The 18,104-nt window shown below is 38.7% G+C and overlaps 4 protein-coding genes across 6 annotated transcripts in view; 3 read left to right on the forward strand and 1 right to left on the reverse strand.

Annotated features, from left to right (window-relative positions):
• Window positions 1-4,006, forward strand: part of tektl1 (tektin like 1) — a 9,081-nt gene extending 5,075 nt beyond the window's left edge. The window contains exons 4-8 of the mRNA XM_084726963.1: window positions 762-912; window positions 2,062-2,228; window positions 2,338-2,433; window positions 2,525-2,638; window positions 3,619-4,006. Coding sequence (XP_084583089.1) covers window positions 762-912; window positions 2,062-2,228; window positions 2,338-2,433; window positions 2,525-2,638; window positions 3,619-3,846 — 756 coding nt within the window. The 3' untranslated portion in view covers window positions 3,847-4,006. The remainder of the gene's footprint in view (window positions 1-761; window positions 913-2,061; window positions 2,229-2,337; window positions 2,434-2,524; window positions 2,639-3,618) is intronic.
• A 1,117-nt stretch (window positions 4,007-5,123) lies between these two features.
• LOC146321703 (uncharacterized) lies at window positions 5,124-7,535 on the forward strand. Its single transcript, XM_084726965.1, has 3 exons — window positions 5,124-5,466; window positions 6,727-6,846; window positions 7,018-7,535. The coding sequence occupies exons 1-3, from the start codon at window positions 5,415-5,417 to the stop codon at window positions 7,221-7,223; spliced, it is 378 nt and encodes a 125-aa protein (XP_084583091.1). The 5' UTR covers window positions 5,124-5,414; the 3' UTR covers window positions 7,224-7,535.
• A 1,026-nt stretch (window positions 7,536-8,561) lies between these two features.
• Window positions 8,562-14,150, forward strand: zp3d.2 (zona pellucida glycoprotein 3d tandem duplicate 2). The gene is made up of 8 exons (XM_084726964.1): window positions 8,562-9,765; window positions 11,056-11,171; window positions 11,284-11,387; window positions 11,504-11,678; window positions 11,827-11,932; window positions 12,084-12,172; window positions 12,287-12,360; window positions 13,738-14,150. Exons 1-8 carry the CDS (start codon window positions 9,289-9,291, stop codon window positions 14,148-14,150), a joined length of 1,554 nt encoding a protein of 517 aa, XP_084583090.1. The 5' UTR covers window positions 8,562-9,288.
• A 1,906-nt stretch (window positions 14,151-16,056) lies between these two features.
• Window positions 16,057-18,104, reverse strand: part of fli1rs (Fli-1 proto-oncogene, ETS transcription factor-related sequence) — a 30,349-nt gene continuing 28,301 nt past the window's right edge. For all 3 annotated transcript variants that reach the window (XM_084726968.1, XM_084726966.1, XM_084726967.1), the window contains one exon: window positions 16,057-17,134. In XM_084726968.1, the coding sequence (XP_084583094.1) occupies window positions 16,611-17,134 (524 nt within the window). In that variant the 3' untranslated portion in view covers window positions 16,057-16,610. The remainder of the gene's footprint in view (window positions 17,135-18,104) is intronic.

The raw sequence follows: 18,104 nt of genomic DNA on the forward strand, positions 1-18,104 counted from the left end.
GGAAACGCCGTTAGTTTTATTTGGTTATAAAACTGTCCAGATATATTGTGATAATGTTAATAACATGTAAACTATAAATGTCTCTTTATACGAAAACTGTTCAACCAGCTGAGGTCAAACTTACAAAAAACCAGGAAACTTGGAATGAATCTTCTTCGAAGTAGCCAAACACTTGACATGAAGAGAAATGAATCAAATAATCATAACATACAACTGACTTGAAAAATAGCTTGTCAACTGGTTTTCCACTGAAAAGGAAAGGACCTCATCACAATCCTACATTCAACTCATCAGCATTTCTACTAGAGCTGAAAAGATTAGTCAGCTAAAATATGCAAAGTTCATTGCAAAAATAGCTACATGCCATTCTTTAACACTCGTTTGATTGATGGTCCCCTGAATGCCAATTTTAAAAAAAAATTCATGAAATTACATTAATTAATGGTAATTTAACTGACCAGATATTCCTTGGAAATAACCAAAAAACTCACCATGGTTTTGGAAAATAAATAAAAATAAAAAAATCTGTTTTTGCAAATTAAATCTTTGGAATTGAAGGATTTTTTTGAACAGAAAAACACCAAACATTTTCTGTTTCCTTTGCTTTTTCAGTGGATTTTGGCCAAGATACTTTAGAGATATTGTGGTGGATTTTTTATAGACTAAACAATTAACTGATCAGTTGAGAAAATAAGATTTGATAATAGAAATAATTGAAGCCCCAGTGTGTCCTCTTCAAGTCCCCCCTGCATCTCTTCCAGGAGCTGGGCGAGAGCAGCAGACAGCTGCTGGACTGTGCCGGTGAGAGGGCTCGTGTGCTGGAGCTGCTGCCTCACAGCGGCTCCACCGGAGGTCACCACAGCACTTCTTCCACCTTCACCAAACCAGACCCCATCAGCCCCTTTACACCAGGTACACTCAGGACACGAAAGGAAACCGGATTAGCAAGATTTATTCAAATAGTTCAGGAAAGGAAAAGTCAGGTCATCATTTAGAAATAACACGCAAACGAAAAATATTAAATCACAAAATAATACAAATAGTGTAACTAGTAAAACTGAAAGAGGAATCATATGAAGTAGTGCATCAAATATGGGAATATCAGTATCTGCAGAGTACAGGACTGAAGAACTTAGTTCAAATGCATGTTAACGTGCACTGTCTGGATCTACAGGAACTATTGTTGCCATGTAGACCAGAATTAACAAGACTAAGACTTTGAGGCCGTACTAAGGGCATATTAGTGTTTTCAGCTAAAGGTTAACACTGGTAAAGCAACATCTTCATAATGACAGTGCTAACATGATGGTATGCATAATGTTTAACACATTCATCATCTTGGTTTAATGTGTTAGCATGCTAACATTTGCTAAATTAGTGCTAAACACAAAGTACAGCCGAGGCTGACAGGAATGTCATTAGTTGATGCTGGCAATAAATTAAAAGTCGAGCAATCATCAAATACAGTACAATTCATCCTGATGAGAACATGAATGTGTGTAGTGACATGACAGTCAATTCAAGAGTAGTTTTCAGTCTGGACCAAAGTGGTAGACTGATAGACGGACAGGTAGCATGGCTAAAAACTGTGCAAGACTGTAGGTCTTCTTTTTATTTAATTCAGATAATTGCTCATGTACTAAAAATGTCTTTTTGTGCATTAGTAGTTGTTCATTAATATGTCTTGCAACTGGCAGAGTAACTACAAATGATGTGCAGAGTGCAAATACGTGTGCATTATTATCACAGTATCTCTCCATTAAATGTAGAATACAAACTAACACAACAATAACACACACTACCCCTGACAATGTACCTGCTTATACTCACATAAAGATCTGATCTGGCACAGCTGACCTTCTTACTTGTAGTTTAAAATGACCCACTGTGTACTCAGAGTTATAAACAATCATAAGATTGTAAAGGGTAACAGGAAGTGCAGTAAGGGTTATTTTAGGATCTCTACTTGATAAAAACTCACTGTTTTCTCACTGTGGTTTAGGAAGAAAAACAGACCACCATGACTTTTTAAATAATTTTTACATAACTGTCTTCTTGCAGAATGTAAACAGGTTTTAGAGTTGTCCACTCTGACAGTGAAGCAGTCACAGACACTGAGGGAGAACATCAGACAGATGCTAACCAGTGCCATCACCAGGCAGAACGCTGCTCACCACACTGTCAATGATGGCCTGGTTAAGAAAATGGCAGAGACAATCAGTCTCCAGGTAGACACAAATACATAATTTATCTTTGTATGTAATGCAGAAATACCCTGGCATTATTTTGATATCAAAATAATAAAACAAAGTTTCCATTTCCACCTGTCTTTTGTAGCAAAACCTGGCTCTGATGTCTGCAGCCACCAGGCAGGCCATGCTTCGCAAGCAGAGAGAAATTAACTGTATTCGTCACAGCCATGACAGACTGCAGGTTAGTGTGAACGTGGAACAGGATCAATGAATTTGAGATTCTGTCACAATGTGCACAAGATGATGTTCTCCTTATGTTGTTCTTTCTGTAGGGTCCAGAGTACAGCGGTGACGTACTGTCCAGAGAGAAACTCAACAGGCCTCTGGTGCAGGTTTATCAGAGACATCCAGGGACACAGTTACCTGAGGCTGCTCATCTCATACAGGTGGTTACTGCTTACAAAATGCCTATTCATATATGTTCAAATACACTCATAATGATGATTGTGACACAATTTTTTTCAACCACATCCTTTGTAAAGGGGGTCTGAGCTTTAACAAATGGCTTTATTAACACACACGATACATATATACAGTATATGATTGATTCAGAAATCATAAAAAAAGAATCATGATACTAAAGTGAATTGATTTTTTCTCTACCCCCTACTAAATTATAGGCTTGGTTGACAGACAACCTTTTCTGAAGCAAAAAAGGAAATATGTAAAATTGCACTTGCACCTTTGAAGACCACAATGTGCAAAGGTGTAATCAAACCAAGATGGTGTGAGGGGTGAAGAAACAAGAACTGACTGATAAAAATGGAGGTGATGAAAATGCATGTGAACTGAAAACTAATTGGGTTAAAAATGGATGTGAAATGAAAAATGGAGTGATAAATGATCAAGTTATTTGATTAATTTAAACCCAGTTAAGGAGAGTGGCTTCAAGGGTGGAAGTAACAAAAAAATAATTTAAAAAATAATTTTATCAACCATTTTTACCTCTCTATTTTCCCTCTATTCACACGCATTTTCATGATGTTCATTTTATCAGTTAATTTTTGTTAAGGACTGTCAGGAGCCACAGATGTAGATGGGCCACGAAAACATACAGTGAGTTGAATACAGAAAGCAAACAGCAAACCAACAATATGTGTAGCAGAGGATGATCCTTCTAATGTATCTTAAGTTAGATCTAAGAAAAGTTGCCTTTCCTATAAGGTGTGACGAGCTTTTCTCCTCATGTGGAAATGAAGACACAGTGCATGCCCACATCTCTTCAAATTCAAACGTGATAACTGATGTTCACACCACATATTGAAAAAAACATTCAGTGGTTTAACAGGAACCTCCCTTTTTGTCACCTGCTGAGTGTCTCAAACAAACCAAACGAGGCCGAATGTGTTTCCTGTGTGTCTCTTAGGGCAGTGCAGTGCTGAGGCGATGCCTGATGTCCTCTGAGGCTGAGCTGGCGAGGCTGCAGCGTGCTTGTGTGCAGCTGCTGGATGACCAGCACAGCAAGAGAGCAGCAGCTCAGGTGGACGCAGCTGTCGTCCGCATGAGGCGTCAGCAAGTCGACAAGAGAGCTATGCCAGCTTTCCTCCAGCAGGGGGCGTGCAGGAATGAACTTACCTTGTCTTGTGTTCAGTAGCGCTGCAGCAGGCCTGTGAATAGAGAGAGATGATCGTGTTGAGTGTGTTGTGAGAAATAGGGAGCAGCCATGTGAAAAGTGTGCTGGTTTAAGATGAATAAATTAAAACTATGCTGTTGCCAAAAGTATGTGGACACCCCTCCTCATATACTCTTGCGTACTTCTGGTCTTGGGCTGTTTTTTAATGGTTTTAGCTAGGCCCTTTAGTTCCAATTTAAGACATTTTTTGAGGGAATAGTGTGCTTTCAACTTTGTGTCAACATTTTTGGGAAGGTCCCTTCCAGTTTTAACTGTCCCTGTGCACAAGGTTAGGTCTATAAAGAAATGTTTTTTTTTTTTTTTTTTTACCTTTGAATAAGCCCTTTATAGAGATTATATTGCACCGCCATATTTCTACAGTGGCCCAGATCGGACAAACCAAACACTGGCTCTAGATAGGGCCTTTCTCGTTGAGCTTCGCCATCTCCTACACGCTTGGAGGGGGAGAGTGAGACAAGGTGTTTTTAATCTGCAGCCTCACTGCTAGATGCTACTAAATCCTACACACTGGCTCTTAAAGAAAGACAAATACAGACAAGTATTAGAAGAGCCTTTAATGGCCTGTATTTATATATGGCTGACAAAATCTTAATTTCCCTGATGCAGCAAACCTCAGCCAGCTGTTATTTCAGTGATAAAAGATTAATTTGCTGTAACCATTTCATTGTGGTTCTAATTACTAGAATAAAGCATGATTATGATAGGAACAATGGGTCTCTATATTGCTGAAACAGAAACAAAAAAGAGAGAGTGGACAGAGATGGAGTGGTGTCTAATACGATTATCTTATCTAGCAGGGTGATTAGATTTATCAATTGAAAAACATTTATTAATTTAATTAAAGCATCTCAGTTTATTTTGAGATAACCAGCCATCTCATCACCTTTTTTTCTGAACCAAAACAGCTTGAAAGACCTGCAAATTTAACAACTTTTCAAGTTAAAACACTGTTCCTACCTCCTTTTCAGATTTCCAGTCATGGGACTGCAGGTCACTTGACAGCCGTCCCACCAAACTCATCGTCTTTCATTAGGAGATAAGACATGATTTAATAAACCTGCCCTATTTTACCTTGGTACACACCACATGTCTTGTCATTCTGTATAAAATAACATACCATATGCAGATATACAGTAAAAGGACCCATTTCATATGGACTTAAACTAGACAAAGCCCTATTGATTCTCTGAAAGCTGAATGGGGCTATTCTCTGCAGGACAGTGAGCCTGGGCAAAATCATGACTGCCACCGGGAAGCTGTAATTGAATCATAAGTGTTGGGGTGTGGAGATTCCTGGAGTTAATTGAGAGGATATCAAGAGAAACCAGAAGATATTTACCTTCAGATCTGGACTGGCAGTTGGACTAGCTGAGGAATCTGAGAAAGATAAAGCTAATCAGAAACTGAGTGGCAGAAAAAGACGGAGACATCAGCTGGTTTGTTCTAGAAAATAAGAAAGAGACGAGGTTGAGAGCTAGCGAATCGAGCTGCAAGAATATTTTCTCCCTGTGAGACAGAAACAACCAGTAATGTCGAAGCTGGTTTGCCCTCTGCTTCTCCTTTGTTTACTTCCAGCTGTGGGTAAGTGAACAACTCGTGAGTACGTGTGTGTGTTTGTATGTGTTTGCTTGTATGTTTGTATGTATCAATGTACAAAACATGCTGTTGCCAACAGAGATAGTGTTATGAAAAACTACTTTTGCAATTCAGCTAAAAGTCAAATAGCTAAAAGCAGGGCTGCAACTAAAGATTATGTTTAATTATATTCATTTGGTCTAAATTTTCCTAGAGCCCAAGAAAAATGTTTCAAATGTTCAGTTTCCTCCAACAAACAACAATCAACAATTTAGTTTTCTGTTATTTATTAACTGGCTTACTTCCAAAAATTATCCAATTGCAACAGCAACCATCACTAATTCTAATAATATAATACTATTTTTACCTTATAAGTTACAAAATGTTAGCATTTAAAGGGATAGTTTGGATTATTTGAAGTGGGGTTGTTGATCTTGATCTACAGTACACGACACGCCCCCAGTTTGGAGAAGTACTACGAGTAAGTTAAGGAAGCTAAGCACTGAACTGCTGTAGACAGGGTCAGTAACAATACATATTTTAGCCACCTAAAAAAAAGTTTAGCCATACAATAAGTTTAGAATAATTTCTGTTTTGTCTTCCTGTCAGGCAGCCTTTTCTGACACGAAAGTGCCATTATATGTGCCAGATATTGCTCTCTGTCATTTTGCCTCGCAAAAGACAGGAGCTGCAGGTCTACTACTGCCTCAGTCTGTTAGTCTGCTTGTATTATTGTGTGACTTTAGTGAATCCAAACTTATCTTCAAAACACCACAGTCACACAATAACACAAATAAACACCAGATCAGGGCACTGGTAGGGTAACAACTCCTGTGTTCTGCAAGGTAAGATTACTGATTTCACCAGTGGAGTTTGGTTTAGCAAGAGAAGGCGATATTTGGCTTACATAACTGCGGTTTCCTGTTGGAAAAGACTGTCTATTGGCAAGGTAAAACAATGAAAATATTAGAAATATTGCAAACACTTAAACTGATATGTGGCTAAAATACATTTTTGTTCTGACCCTGTCCACAGCAGTACATTACTTAAGTTCTATGCTGGTACTGCTTTGCTTCCAAACCAGGGGTCTGTCAACTAATATCTACTGTAGTATCACATACAACTCCACTTAGAATAATTAACTATCCCTTTAAGGATGTTATAGTGTATTTTCTAAATTCAAAATAATGTATAATTTGTCATTTTCATCACATTTTGGACCATAATCAAAATGTTTCTGTTTTAACCAACATGTCTGTCCTTCAGTTCCCCTCTTCTGTTACACCTGTGTGTTCCCCGCCATCTCACCTCTGGACTGTATCAGATACCCCATGAAGTGTCCACCCGGGCAGGTCTGTCTGTCCAGCAGAGCTGTGGGCCAGAAAGGTGAGGGCGTCTCAAGTCACTGAACAAAATTTAAATTAACTGAAATTGAGAAAAAGAACTGAGAAAGACAGTTCCACACAGAGAGTGAGATGAGTCAGTGTGTGTGTGTGTTTTTTTTTTCTTCGTGAGTCTCTCCCAAACTGATGTTTCTAATGAACTCATGATTTTCAGGAGACTGGCGCGTGGTGCTGTATGAGAAGAGCTGTGTTCTGACCTCCCTGTGTGGAGTCACGGGTGAAAAATACACCATGGGAATCAACTTCACCTTCACCAATGAATGCTGCCACACACACCTGTGCAATGCAGCTGCAACACCTCCAACATCCTACTGGACTGCCACATTACTCACACTTCTTATTTCATACTCTCTTTGGTGAATAGAGAAATATTAAAGCAATGTGGTGGAGAGCTATTTTGACACATATTAAGCAGAGCTGCCTTTTCTGCCCTTTAATGGACTGACATATTGTACTTAACTTCCCGTTAGTAACTGTGCACTAATATGTGCTTTGTTTTACCTCAAGTGTGAGATGGAAAAATAACACTTTTATCTGATTATTGCTAACTTGCAGAGCTGTTTTTGAAGAGGAGCGTGGGGATGAGTGTAACTGAGTGTTTAACTTATATTCTCATTATTCAGTAACTTTCTGGAGACTGTGATAAAATAAACTACCTCCATCCACTTATCAGTCAAGTTTGTCTTAGAGGGCTTCACAACTTGTGTGTAAATATGTGCACACTGCGTTGTAGTTACCCTCTGTCCTTAGACCTCAACCGAAAAAGGTGCAGAGTAGGTAGTAGCAGAATTCAGTGTAAAGAAACAGAACTGTAGTACAGGGTTCAATGTTAATGGGTTTTTTTTCCACAGGGTCAGAAATCTACTTGCCCAAAGTCAAATTTTAGTTGCCCCTGTACATGCTGTTTTATTTAATAGCAATTATCAAATAACAACAACAAATAAAGTTAGTCGTCATGTTTAATCTTAGGGATGCAACCTCCACAAACTGTCAGAAAATGGTGAAAAATGTCCATCACAATTTCTCAAAGTCCAAGGTGATGTCTTTCAATGTCTTGTTTCATCAGACCAACACCCCAAAATATTAATTTTAATACAATAATAAACAGAGAAAACCTGGAAATCTCTGTAACTAAGAGGCTGAAAACAGCATTTCCTCCCATTTTTACATGAAAAATTGCTTAAACCATTAAAATAGTTTATTGGCAGTATTTCAACTTAAAATGTTTCCTTAATCTCTGATGGCATATTATTGTTCAGAAAATTACTCTACTTTTTAAGCTCAATAAACTATTTAAAAACCCTCTTAGATCAGCTGTAAAGTGAATTGTCACAAAGCTGAAAACTGTTTTTCCCCACAAGACAGTACACTACAAACATACGACGATCTTATAGAATATGAAGGCTGCAACTAATGATTGTTTTTGTTGTCAATTAATCCGCTGATTATTTTCCTGATTAATCTTTTACTTCTTTGGTCTATAAAATGTCAGAAAATGATGGAAAATGTCAATCTAGGACATCCTCAAATGTCTTTTTTTGCCCACAACCTAAAGATAATTTAGTTTTCTGTCATAGAGGAGTAAAGGAGCAGAAAATATTAATATTTAAGAAGATGGAACCACTTTCAATCAACAAATTTGACTGTTTTTTTGTTTTTTTTTACAAGTCCATTATAAAATTAGTTGACGATCCATTTTAAGAATATTTTGTTCATAATAATTACATAGTTTTGAATGCAAAGTATTTACTTGTAATGGAGTATTTTTTAGTCTGGTGTAAGTACTTTTACTTAAATAAAGGATCTGGATACTTCACCACTGGGAAGGGGCGATCATAGACGTTATTCCAGTTGCCTTTCTTCACACGAAATGGGTGAAAGGGTCTCTCTACTAAAACACAATCAATTCACTTATTGTATTACTTGGCAAATCAGTTTGACTAGTTTATACATGAACGGTACACTTCATATAAGCAGGACAACTTGCGCCATCATGTTGTTTTTCATGAAATAACCAGTGAGTGGCGCCATTTTCTTTCTTTCCGCTTCCTTTTCATTGGTCGTGTCTAGAAGGGAACCCCAGAACCGTGAAACATCTCGCGAGAGCGGTCATTCTAATCGAGACTATAAACTTTCACTGACCCTAACCAATTGTTTTTGTCCGTAAATCTAATCATAATCACATCCTTGTCAAATCATTGAAAATAATCCGGTTGTACAACGTGCAAAATAAAGAATCGATACGTTCAAGTCTCGCGAGAGTTCCTCGAGTCAAGGATTGCCTTTTTGACACGACCCTTTCAACAGGTGCCGTTGATTTAGATGTAACTGAGAAGTCCATCAGTGATACTCTTTGGTTTACGGTTGAGTTTTTCAGTGTAGAACTTAATATACCAATTTTTATTTTTGAACGAGAATTCCGGGCATGGTTTACCTGTCACTGTTTCTCGTGTTGTCCCTGTTGTCTTCCACTGATGGAGCGACACTGACGACGCCTTTCAATCACACAACCCAGATGATGAGACAAGTTTCCCGCAGAGAAACACCGACTGTACCTGCGCCGTACCTGCACCTCCCTGTGTTTGTGGACTCAAGACTGCCGCTGGTGAAGAAGGAGCATTTCTCTCCAGCCAGAGGAACCGGTCAGGAGCCCTTACCAGAGCCCGTCCGGGAACTCCTGCTCCCGGTTCGGTCTACCGGCGGCAGTCCGCCACCCAGCGCTTCGGGTGTTTCCGTAAAGACTTCGTGCAAGCCGAAGAAAATGCTTGTGCAGGTGCAGACGAGCATTTTGGGCAGTGACCCACGTTCTCATGTCAAACTGGGGACATGCCAAGCCAGTAAATCTACGACACATTACCTTTACTTTGAATATGACCTTCGCATGTGTGGAACCAAGCGCACGGTGAGCTTTAAAGGGACAAATTACCACGAAAATACATACATTTCCTCTGGCTTGTAGTGCACCCATTCTTGAGAAATAGCACAAATGATGTCCTACCAAAAAATATCAAAATTTCTTACTGCTGACACTCCAATTCCATATTTTGTGAAGATTTATTATTTAAGGAGTTATATGTATGCACATTTAATCATTTATTAAATATTTTAGACTGCTTTATTTTTTTTAATTTCTAAACTTGCCCTCCTGTGAGAAAACACTCCTGTCTCAGACAAGCATTCACAAATTCAGTCAATTATAAAATGTGTTAAAAGCTTTCCAAATCTAAAATTAACGCTACCTACTGATAACATAGAGGTACGAATTATTTTATTATTATTATTTATAATAAACATCTTTGTATTTAAATATTTTTTAAAACAAAAACCTTGTCCTTTTAAGGTTGTATCCCAGCTCTGTCAGATTTTTACAAAAACATGATTTAATCAGGCATATGAAGGGTTAACTATACTCTAACGAGCCCTGTCCCCCTTCTTGGGAATACTGCTGAAGAAATAATAGGCTTTCTCTTTTTTGATAAATGCATTAAATAATATTGCTATCAGATGTGTCTCAATCATAACAGGTCAACGCTATAGCCCTTCTAAATCAAAGCTAAAAAAGGAATTATGGTTTAAATATGTGTATTTTGATCTGCATGAAGAGAACTCTGAGCAGCTTTAAAAAATAAAATGGCTGCTCTACTATGGCAATTAAACTGCTCATACCTGCTGGTAAAAAATAAAAAAACAGTGATCCTCGTGTTTATGTAGTGTTCTTCCTACAGTGTTTTTCTACGATGTGACATCAAGCATGCTGCATGCTTATTGGCTCACTGACGCTGATGAGATTTACTCTTTAGAAATCAAACTTTGGTGTCGAATAACAATGCTCAATAGTATGGAAGCAATTCGGTCTGTACTATGCAGCAGAATCTACTGGAACTACAGTCTTTCTGCAAGAAAAAATTCAAATTCAAATTTTTGGCGCTTTGTGTCCCACAAGGAAAGTGCCATGTAGTTCCATTATAGATGATATACTAGCATTAACCCTGATAACAAGTCAGGCAAAGCACTATTTTAGTGGTTTGAGGGAATGTACTGACACGGCGTCTATGCTGGCCCCAAGTTACGACTTCTGAACACACCAAAGTCAGAAAAATGACTTTCCACCTCTGGAAATAGTACAGAGGAGAAGCTTTTAGTCCATCTAAGATTTCGAATTGAGATAATTGGGATATTTTTTTTTTTTCAGATAAGTAATAACCAGGTGGCCTATTCGAATACACTACAATATGACCCACCGAGACGCCAAGGAGCAATCAGGCGAGCTGTGCCCTTCACCCTGCCTGTTGCATGTTATTATAACAGGTAAGACTGGTACTGGGTCCAAATCAAAAAATAATCTGCATTAAGTTTTTTATAACATAGAAATCCTATATTAACACTTTTTTTTAATCTGGACAATTATTTATCTGTCTAGGTACCAATACTCCTACAAAATTGGCTACATGCCAAAGATGCGGATGCGCAAGATCTTCAAACCAATGAAGAATGGAGCAAAATTCATTCTGACTCCACGAAATGGTAAAACCTGCAAAAACATCTTATTATCAGCTCCCAACTAATTTCTGTGGGCTCTCAAAGGTCTTGAAAAGGCTGCTGCCATGCTTGCTGTCTGACTGCTTCCTTCTGTCTTTCAGCTCAGTGGGAAAGAATTTCTCCATCAGATCAGTACGTGTTGGGGAAGCCCATGTACTTTCAGGCAGAGGGTCCGTCCATGTCCCCGGATGAAAGACTGTACGTCCACTTGTGTTACGCGACTCCCGAGAAATCCCACACCTCCACACCTCAGTTTCCAGTTGTGAAAAACTTTGGGTAATCAACACCTCACTCTCCAGTCAACTGGAGTTCTTGATATATACCTGCACTCGGCATTTACTTACATATTTTCTTTTTATTTAAAAGGAAAAAGATATGTGTAAAGAATTATGTTATGATCAAGTTTTCTCTCCCTCTGGTAAAGGTGCATGGTTGAAAGCAAAGATGGCCGCTCCAGATTCATCCCACACAAAACCAATGCCGTGAGATTCTCTGTGGATGCCTTCTTGTTCAAGGGAATGACAGGCCAGGTGAGAAAATATGCTTTAAGTTATGGCCCAAGAAGACTTTTTTTTTGTTTTTCTGCTGCCTCTACTAATTTCTTTGCTACAAATGATCTTGTTTTTGTTTGAATATTGTGCTAAAAGCCTGATGGAAATCTTGTGATGTGATGTCCTGTAGCAGCTCTACATGCACTGCAGCATGTCTGTGGGCAGTTCAGCTCCAACACCTAAAGCAAAGTCCTGCAACTATGACACAAAAGCAAGAAGGTTATTATTATTTTTTTTCTAAAAAAAAAATCAAGAATGAGGAGTAAAAAGTTCAAATATTCTTAACAATTCTTAACACAAAACGGATCATGTCTTCATCCCTGTTTTCCTCAGATGGGTTGAGTTGTATGGATCAGACTCAGTGTGCAGCTGCTGTGACTCCAACTGCAGCTCTGCTTCATCCACAGGTGAGCGTTTGTTTGATCTTCGTCTCGGCACCACATCTGTAACTTAGTTGTATTCATCTTCTGAAGCTTGAAATAGAGTTAGCTGGCTGGCTATACTGAGGAAACTAAGCTAAGAAAACAATAGCACAAATAACCACGGCACAATGGAAAGAAACACACTACACACACACTAAACCACAGAAAACAAACAGCACTGCCACCACTGCAACCGAGCATCTTGGGTTTACCTGAGTGGGCAGGTTTAATAAAAAATGAATAAATAACATTCATTTTATTTTTTCTCCCACATGTTAAAATGGAATTTTCATTAAGAACCCCTGCCTTAGGGCAACTCAGAGGTTACGTCAAATGCAGAAGGCTTTTAAATCACAGTGTTACGACAGTGGAGTGCTCAGTGGCCGATAACTGTCAGCCATTGGTAATGGACAGTGGCATCATCCATTGGTCCAGTCCCATGATCTGCCCTCTCACTAACCAACTCGCTAACAGACATCAACATGCCAGGACAACATGAGTGTGGGCTTGATAATGAACAGTATTTAAAAAATGAAAAGAATTTTATCGTTATGTGTCTAGTAATTGTTTGAGTGATTGTTTTTTCTTGGCTCAGCCTTGTTAAATAGGACACCAAATCTACTTACAGGCAGGTGACACATTTTGAAACATGAAACTTTATTTTTATAAATTTTCACCCTTCTGTAGAATGCTGTCACAAAACATAAATTTGGTTGTTTATAGCATAATAACATTTGATTGTTTGATGAAAACATGACCTAGGGTCTAATCATTTTGAACGTGTATATGCTGTATATATTAATATAATTTACCAAAGCTGTAAGTTGCTGGAAAAGATTGAAAATGCTTGAAAAGTGCTTGAATTTGACCTTGGAAAAGGTGTAAGAACCCTGCTGATTTTCCACAAGAAAAGACATCGCCATCAAAGGATGAGGCTGAGTTTGGATGAGGCAACAATGACTTGATGCTACTAACAAGTTTTGCCTGATATATTTTATTCCTCTGACACAGGCCTTGTTGAAATATTACTGAAAACATAAAGGAGCCACACTGTTGCACTGGGTGACACGTTCCTTTATGAACATGCCCACTGTGGTTTATTTTGAGGTGCTGCTGCTGCTACTAAAACTCACTAGTGCACCAAAATGAATATTAATTTGCAACTCTAAATAGCCCCTAATGAAAGCAGAATTTAATGACAATTTTGGCAAACTATTGGATTTTGTTGATATTTATTTTTGTTATAGTTAGTTTTGTTTATTTCAAAATATCATATAAAAATGCCACATGTGAATTGGAGTTCCTTTTTATTGATTTTTATTTCTTTATTCATATTCTATTCTAAAAATGTTTGCTTTCCAGTGACCAAAATAATCAGCAGCAGGCCATGGACAATAAAGCCTAAAGTGAAACCCACTGCAGCCCCAAGGAGGAAGACTGTCTCCACCACAACAACAACAACAACAACAACAACAACACCACCACAACCAGAGACTACCAGAAAGGGGACTGAATGGAGGGCAACTTTACCACTTGAAGTAGTGACTCCGATGGGTAAGGTGAAAAGCTCAGTGAAGGAGCCTGAGTGGCCGTTTGGAGGTGGAGGAGTGGTGTGGGTTGAGGTGGAAGGTGAAGAGAAGCAGATGACGGGCTCTGCTGTTGTAGAAGAGGAGGAGGAGGAGGAGGAGGAGGAGGAGGAGGAGGAGGAGGCGGCGGAGGCGTTGGTCACAGAACCTCGCACGATATTTGAAGAAATCTTTGAATTTGACAAATAAAGCTGACATCTACAGTGAAAAGTTCTGTCCAGGTGGCTCATTACATGACTCGAGACAGGCTCAAAGCAATGATCCACAGGTTTGTGGGAATATATTTGTGCAAATGTCGTTTCTATTGAGACAGTATTGCAAGAGACAAATACATGCAATCCAGTTGCACAGTTACCAACACAACTTAGTCTATATCAAGGGGCCTCAACAGGGGATCTATGACCCCTAGAGGGTCCTCAGAGTTACTGCAGGGGGCTACTAAAGTATTATTTGATCATTTTGAACATTTTTTAAAAACTTAAAATGTATGAAAATACACATTCACATGAATCCTTCACATGAATGAACATGAAAAAACAAAACCCCTAAACATTTAATTTACACAACATACCCATGAATCCTTGTGCAATCATGTGAGATAACTGACCTCTTTAATCACCATGTGGAGCCTATCCATAATAGTGAATCAGTTTGCTATGTCTTATTAAAATATATTGGCCAGTAAGCTGTATAATTGTCTCAGGTGTGCAGGCACTCGGCGAGCCACAATGGATTGTTTTGTAACCCCACAAACAAGAGACTCTGATAAAGGCCCACCCATCACCACAGAAACCACCGGTGAAAGTGCTAACACAGCTAACATTAGCCATGTTATAACCGCTGCTGACTTAGCAGCTACGGGAAAATGCCATTAAGAAAAGACTCAAAAATACGCAGTGCAGTATACAGTATGGGGTCCCTGCTCCGTCTCTATCTGAGACGGTCATTCAGCATTTGTAAAATACTTCTCCACCTTGTTGTCTTTCTGCTGTTTTCTCCTCTGGTTAAGAAGTTCTTGAGCCTGTTACGTCCTTCTCTCTACTCTTAACAGTTTTTCATATTAGATCCTTTTTAAGGGCTTTGTGAATTGCATTTTTCTTTACCAGGATCTACTCTTAACTTTAAGGGGAAATTCTTAGAAAATATCATAATTCTGTCTGTGCAATATTAAGCTACAGACAGAAGCTGATTAGCTTAGTTTAGCCTTTATACTATGGGCAAACAATGTTAAACAAGCAAGATATTTGTTAATTAGTGAACTTCAGAGCTGCTGTTGGGTAAATCTTGTTACTGCAGACGGCATCAGGCTAGACACTTCCCTCTGGTGGAGATTTTCCAGTGTCATTTTTGGCCACACTGAGTTAAACCATGGTGCACTGATTGGCATCATGTCCGTCACCAGTTTTATCAAACCGAGCTGTGCCGCACTGTGTCACGCCCCTCAAAATGGATTAAAACCAACCTGTGATGACCTCACTGTCTACCCTGAACAAGCGTGCACTGCAAGTGGTTGTGGGACTCAACTCCTGTCTGTGTTTGTTCAGCTCTCTTTTACTGTTCGCTTTTAGCCTTATAGCATTGTGTTAAGATACTGCTGATGAAAACTTCTGAGTTTGCTGCTTTATAATAAACATTTTTAAATAAAACCTGGGAAGTTATATTTTTTTAAGTAAATTAAATGTTAATTCACCATTTTAACTGACACAGGTTTGTCTTAAGTCAAGCAGCTGTAGAAGACACACCTTTAAGCTGGTAGCCCTGTTGTAATGGAGATGCAAATCCCCGCAATGCTAGGCTGACTTGCAGAGTCAAACCGAGTCACGCCAAGCCAGCATGTGTGTATGGAAACGGGGGCTGTGGTTGTGGTCTTTATGCAAAGCTAAGATAACCAGCAGCCGACTGTAGCTTAATGTTGCACCAACAGATATGAGAATGTTGTCAATGCTCTCGTCCAAGTCTTCTGAAAAAAGTGCACTTCTCAAAATGTCAAACTATTATGTTAAAAGCAAACTTGTAAAGCAATTTATCATGTAAAAAGTCTCAATTTATAGATTTCCATGCAGAATCTATAAAGGATAAAACTTTAAGGAGTCCATTTTCAGGTACAAGCATCATTTATTAGCTTTACATCATGAGTAAATGTTATATTGCTACATGACAGTCATTCTGTACATTTTTTCTTTTACAAATGTCAGGTCATTGAATATGATAACTGCAGTTTTGACCTATGAAGTGAAAAGACCAGTTACAAAACCATTATGCTACTCAAACAGTAAAGGCTGTGGCTATGACCTTTACAACAGGTACTATGTATCAAAATACTTACAAAATAAACTTGGTTTCATAATATCTGAATAACCTTTAATACATTTTGTCATCAGAATATTCATGAAAATCTTTCAAAGAGTGTGATACCAATCCTTTCCTTTCATCATGGAGTTAATTTACTCTCACGTTTTGTCCATTTTTAAGAAAGAATGTGATAAAGACGACATCATAATGCCCTTAAAAAACAGACCGTAGCATCATATCACCTTCATTTCAGACAGGGTTCAGCTCAGGTGCATCCTGGATGGAGTGTGTCTTTGTTTTCTAGCATAGTTGGGTTCCTCTCTTGCGTTATCCCGTTCACTGTGAAATGCATCGTCCTCAGTAGTACGAGCTCAGGTGGGAGTGACTGGCGGGATGTCTGGTCATGGCTGACCCAGGATAGATGGGACTGTTGGGCGAGTTCCAGTACGTTGACGGAGGGCCGAAAAAGTTGCTGGGGGAGACGGGCATGGGTGCAGGATGAGCGCCCATGAAGTTCATTTTGGGCTGGTGGCTGTGGTAGGGCTGGACGTAAGACATCTCAGTCTGGTACTTAACAATCGCACCATCTGCTGCGTGATTCTGGTGTGCCTGCGAGATGCCTTGGAAGTCAAATTTGTAGGCGTAGCGCTTGCCGTGCACCTTAGTCATGATGTTCTTGTCGTAGTAGTAGCGCAGGGCACGGCTCAGCTTGTCATAGTTCATGTTGGGCTTGCTCTTCCGCTCGCCCCAGCGCTTGGCAACCTCATCCGGGTCGGTCATCTTGAACTCGCCGTTGGTGCCCTCCCAGGTGATGATGCTGGAGTTGTTGCTGTCAGACAGCAGCTCGAGCAGAAACTGCCACAGCTGGATCTGGCCTGAGCCTGGTAGTAGAAACGAAGACAGGAGGAGTTATGAAATTGTTTACTGACTTTGTGACTACTTGGTCACACAAAGACAGACAGCAGTAATAATAATAAACTTTAAATAGCACTTCACTAAAAACAGGTTTACAAAGTAGCTGTGTGAAACATTTCTCTTTGCATCCTTGTTCTTTCATTTGTAATAATGGAACATTTTGGAGAATTTAATGATCTGTGTGTAAATATCAAGCCATGATATTGCGATTAGAGACGTAATGATACCAGGCTAAAAAGAAATTATAAATTAATAAATCTCAGATGTATGGCATTTTTGCCTGCATTTTAATTAGGTATGTTAACGACTAATCATTAATCAATAAATCTATCGATTGATAGTATAGAAATGGGAGTAAATGTGCCTCATTTGACATTGTTTTGTCTGGCAGAGCCATTTGGTGAATCAAGAAACTTAACTTGAAATGAAAAAAATGAGAATAAAATTTAAAAGCAAAACATATGTTTTGAACATTGGTAATTGATAATGCACAAAATTTGCAACCCTACTTTTAACCTAAAGTAAAATAAAAGTAAAATAAAATAAAATCGATACAGTAAATAATAATTAATCAACCATGTAATATCACTGTATGTATTGTCACAGTCTGAGACATTTTTTAATCACAGTATCGCCCTCATTGTGATACATGCAAAGTTTCATGACAACATTTTGTGTTGTCTTTAAACCCCTGACCGCTTGATAGCAGTGATGCTATCTATCTTAACTGTTCTTAATACATAAAAAGGTAACCTTTCACTCAGATTTTAAGCATATGGTGTTGTGATTTTTATATTATTACTGTTTTTTTTCTAAGTAGATAAAACTCCAATATATCACCTTGCTTAAAGTACTGCAATATTTTGCAATATATTTAATTGTAACCCCTGTATCATGATGTTTAAAAAAAAAAAAAAAAAAAAACTCTCCTGGATG

The sequence above is a fragment of the Lutjanus erythropterus genome, chromosome 9 (assembly GCF_056507025.1).
Source record: "Lutjanus erythropterus isolate fLutEry1 chromosome 9, fLutEry1.hap2, whole genome shotgun sequence".
Lineage (NCBI taxonomy): Eukaryota > Metazoa > Chordata > Actinopteri > Lutjaniformes > Lutjanidae > Lutjanus > Lutjanus erythropterus.